General features: G+C 36.0%; 1 protein-coding gene across 1 annotated transcript; it reads right to left on the reverse strand.

The window, feature by feature from the left end:
* Positions 1–2,577: 2,577 nt before the first annotated feature.
* LOC105262012 (uncharacterized) lies at positions 2,578–3,447 on the reverse strand. The gene has a single exon (XM_059127443.1). The coding sequence runs from the start codon at positions 3,445–3,447 to the stop codon at positions 2,578–2,580; it is 870 nt and encodes a 289-aa protein (XP_058983426.1).
* Between the last annotated feature and the right edge of the window lie 505 nt (positions 3,448–3,952).

The following is a 3,952-nucleotide window of genomic DNA, read 5'->3' on the forward strand; positions in this document are numbered from 1 at the left end:
AATTTCACTATTTAATATAGATATTTTTAACCAAGTTTCGGAGAAAACCAATACATTATAATTGAAACCAATACTATCAGTATATAAACTGGTTAATTTTTATATTAAGCCCCCTTACATTCTGATAGCAAATAGAAAATGAGTCATTTAGTTTTTTGGCACCGAATCTGGTCTAAGAGGCAAATGAGCTAAATTAATAAATGTCCTAGCAGGCCAAAATTCTTTTAAAATTAACTGTACAAAAATATTTTCAGGCACAACGATTTTGAAAAAAGATCTACTTTCAGAAAATGCAGATCGGAGCTTATAACATCTCAAAAAGTAATCTCCCTCAATTTTTGATTTTATATAATAGCTTATGTCATCGGCCGTTGTTTCTGGTGCAAACCTTGTTGCAATTATCATTTTCATGGCGGGAGCCATAGATAATGATCTTTGGACAGGTTTAGTTTTACCAGTAGCAGTCTCGGGACGATCACTAGTAATAAGTGAAGGAAGTGATAATTCCTGTATGTCATGAGTAGATTGTGAGGTTTTCTTAGAAACCTCACTATCAATACTCATAACATCATGATTATTTACCCCTTTACCTATACCGCTGATATCTGCCGGAACTGGGTGTGTAACAACACTGGCATACGACTGTTCACGTCCAGTCTCAGTTGGTTCAGTGATATTAACAGAAACCGGTTGTGGAACAGTGTTCTCCACAGAAATTGCTTTGCGACTAGCCATTCCCTTAGTTGGTGCATTTTTCGCAGCCCTTTTGCGTTTCTGGCCAGAAACTGACGGTGACGACACAAACTCATCTAATTCTTGGTATTTCTCAAACAATATAGAAAAATTCTCAAATCAGAGTGATAGTGAGGAAACATCTTTTTTCATCGATGTCAATTCCGACTGCAAATCCTTTGCAAAATTATAAAAGTCTGCAGAGAGTTTCCTACATTGCATACAACACCAACGTTGCGTTTCTGGCCAGAAACTGACGGTGACGACACAAACTCATCTAATTCTTGGTATTTCTCAAACAATATAGAAAAATTCTCAAATCAGAGTGATAGTGAGGAAACATCTTTTTTCATCGATGTCAATTCCGACTGCAAATCCTTTGCAAAATTATAAAAGTCTGCAGAGAGTTTCCTACATTGCATACAACACCAACGAACACCAACATTATTTCTAATTATGTCTACGACTTTTGCATCAATCCTAGCACATTTTGCATGCCATTGATTAAGACAAAACCAACTGGTAACACACAATTCATCCTCTGCAACAATATTACACAATTCGAAAGGGCACGACATTTTGTTTATTTTAATTATAATTATTTTTTTTAATACACAAGTTACAACTATATTTTTCAAGATTAGATCTGTAGCTGGAAATTTATTTATTTTAATATTTTTAATTTTTTTTTTTAATGTTGGCAACTTTTATGAGATGACAAACAAAACAAGACGATATGTTACAACAACTAATTATCTAATGTAACAAAAGAAAGAGGATAAAAGGAGAATGTAAAACTACACAATTTGAAAATTGATATTACTTTAAAACACAAAACAAGATTTTAAAACACTACACCAATTATCAATTTGAGTTACAAAATCACTATTGAACACTTTTTACTATATTAAATAATTTAATAAAACATATAACTAATAATTTTTTTAAAAGCACGGAGCACCACAATTTTTTGACACTAATCACAACAGGGTTGCCAACACTTTTCTTTTATTTCTCCATTTTGTGTTTTCAACGTAACTACTCTCACTATTCCATCTTTGCCCGGTTGTACCTCAGTCACTCTCACCAATGGCCAACGAGCTTGGTGAGTCTCTTCATTTCTGATCAGCACGATCTGTCCCACTTCCAGATTGCGATCTTCTTTTCTCCATTTTGGGTGATTTTGCAAAGTAGTCAAATATTCGTCTTTCCACTTTCTCCAAAAGAGTTTTTTTATTCGTAGCAGCAGTTTCAACCTGCTCACACATGCTAAACTTCCTTCATCGATCTTCGCCGGAGCTTCTAATAACGGGCGTCCAACTATGAAATGCCCTGGCGTTAAGGTGTCGATATAGTCTGTGCCGCTTCCAAGATCATGCAACGGCCTTGAGTTTAGAACTGCTTCAATTTGAGCCAGAACCGTGCTTATCTCTTCATGCGTTAATTTTATCTCGCCAATGATTCTTTTAAGATGGTATTTCATTGAGGAGGAGCTGCCGGGGGGATAAAATGCCATTTTATTTGTTCATTCTCTTTATCTATCTTTATTATATGAAGACTATATGCAAATTTCTTCCAGTCATCACTCAATTTTCCATTCAACGGCATATCCCAATCTAATTGCTGGATCTATAACTGCTGAATAAATAGTTTTGCTGTTATGGTTACTGGTGTCAATGCAATCCAATCCAGTGGATCAAATATTTTCGCTAGACTTGACAACGCCATTCGTTTGGTCACCTTGTCTTCCTGTTTTACTTCCATACTGAATGTAAAGCAATCCATCTGTGGACTCCATTGCAATCCTAGCGTTTTCAAGCAGTTATCTTCTTGAATTTGCAATACTTAATTTTCTTCAGCCCAATTTGCAGCTCTCAATATATCCGAAGAATTTGCTATCCATTTTCTTAAATGGAATCCATACATTTCCAGTTGCTGAGCTATCTTCTCTTGTACTTCCATACATTCTAGTTTTGAATTAGCTCCTATAAGTAAATTGTCCATGTAGAAATCTTCTTTTATTCTTTTGGCTATATCTTGATTCTCGCATCGATTTGCAATTTCTATCAGCGTCCTCACAGCCAAAAACGACGCTGATGCGGTGCCATATGTCACTGTGGTGAGTTTGAATTGTTGCACTGGCTCGCTCTTGTTATTTCTCCACAGGACATATTGGTATTCTTGATCTTCTTCGTCTATGTTTATTTGTCTAAAAATTTTTTCTACATCGGCTGATATGACAAATCTCCAAGTTCTCCATTTGGTGATAATATCCAATAAGTCCTTTTGCAACTTTGGACCTGTATGCATAATGTCATTCAGAGACTTTCCATTTGGTGTTTTCGACGATGCATCAAACACCACTCTTACTTTTGCGGTTAAGCTGGTTTCACGTATCACTGCTTGATGCGGTATATAATATTTTCCTGGTTTCCTCTCATCTACTTTCACCATGTGATTAATTGTAATAAGCTCATCTACTGTTTTTCTGTATTCTGCTTTCAATTTCGGACATCCTTCTAATCTTTTCTCTAGACTTAAAAATCTCGCCATTGCTCTTTTATATGATTCTCCCAAACCTCTGTCTTCAGCAAATGGCAATCGCACTACAAATCTTTTTTTTAGACAGTAATCATCTTCTGCTATCGTTTCTTCATCTTCAATCTCTTTTATTTCCCAAAACCGTTCTATTGTCGTCGTCGCAGCTGATCTCATGTTATTTCTTCCGGATTTCATCTGAATTGTTCCGGAAAGAATCCATCCTAGTTTTGTATTTTGTGCCGCTTTCTTCTCTTCATGGCAAACACCTTCTTCCAATATTTGTTGGAAAAGGTCCGCGCCAATTACCAGATCGATTCTTTCAGATTTATCTCCCAAAACCGTTCTATTGTCGTCGTCGCAGCTGATCTCATGTTATTTCTTCCGGATTTCATCTGAATTGTTCCGAAAAGAATCCATCCTAGTTTTGTATTTTGTGCCGCTATCTTCTCTTCATGGCGAACACCTTCTTCCAATATTTGTTGGAAAAGGTCCGCGCCAATTTCCAGATCGATTCTTTCAGATTTATAAAAATTTGGATCTGCTAGAGTTATGTTTTTCCATTTTTCCAAGTCGTAATGGAAATTGTTGTCAGGATGAGCTGATGCTAATTTCGGCAAGACTAGTGCTTCCGTTATAATTTTAGTGTTGCTGAAAAATCTCGGCCTTATCTACAGCCATA

This window comes from Musca domestica, unplaced genomic scaffold (genome assembly GCF_030504385.1).
Source record: "Musca domestica strain aabys unplaced genomic scaffold, Musca_domestica.polishedcontigs.V.1.1 10, whole genome shotgun sequence".
NCBI lineage: Eukaryota > Metazoa > Arthropoda > Insecta > Diptera > Muscidae > Musca > Musca domestica.

Coding starts and splice junctions, on each gene's coding strand:
- LOC105262012 (XM_059127443.1), bottom strand. CDS start 3,447: ATGAGATCAGCTGCGACGACGACAATAGAACGGTTTTGGGAAATAAAA.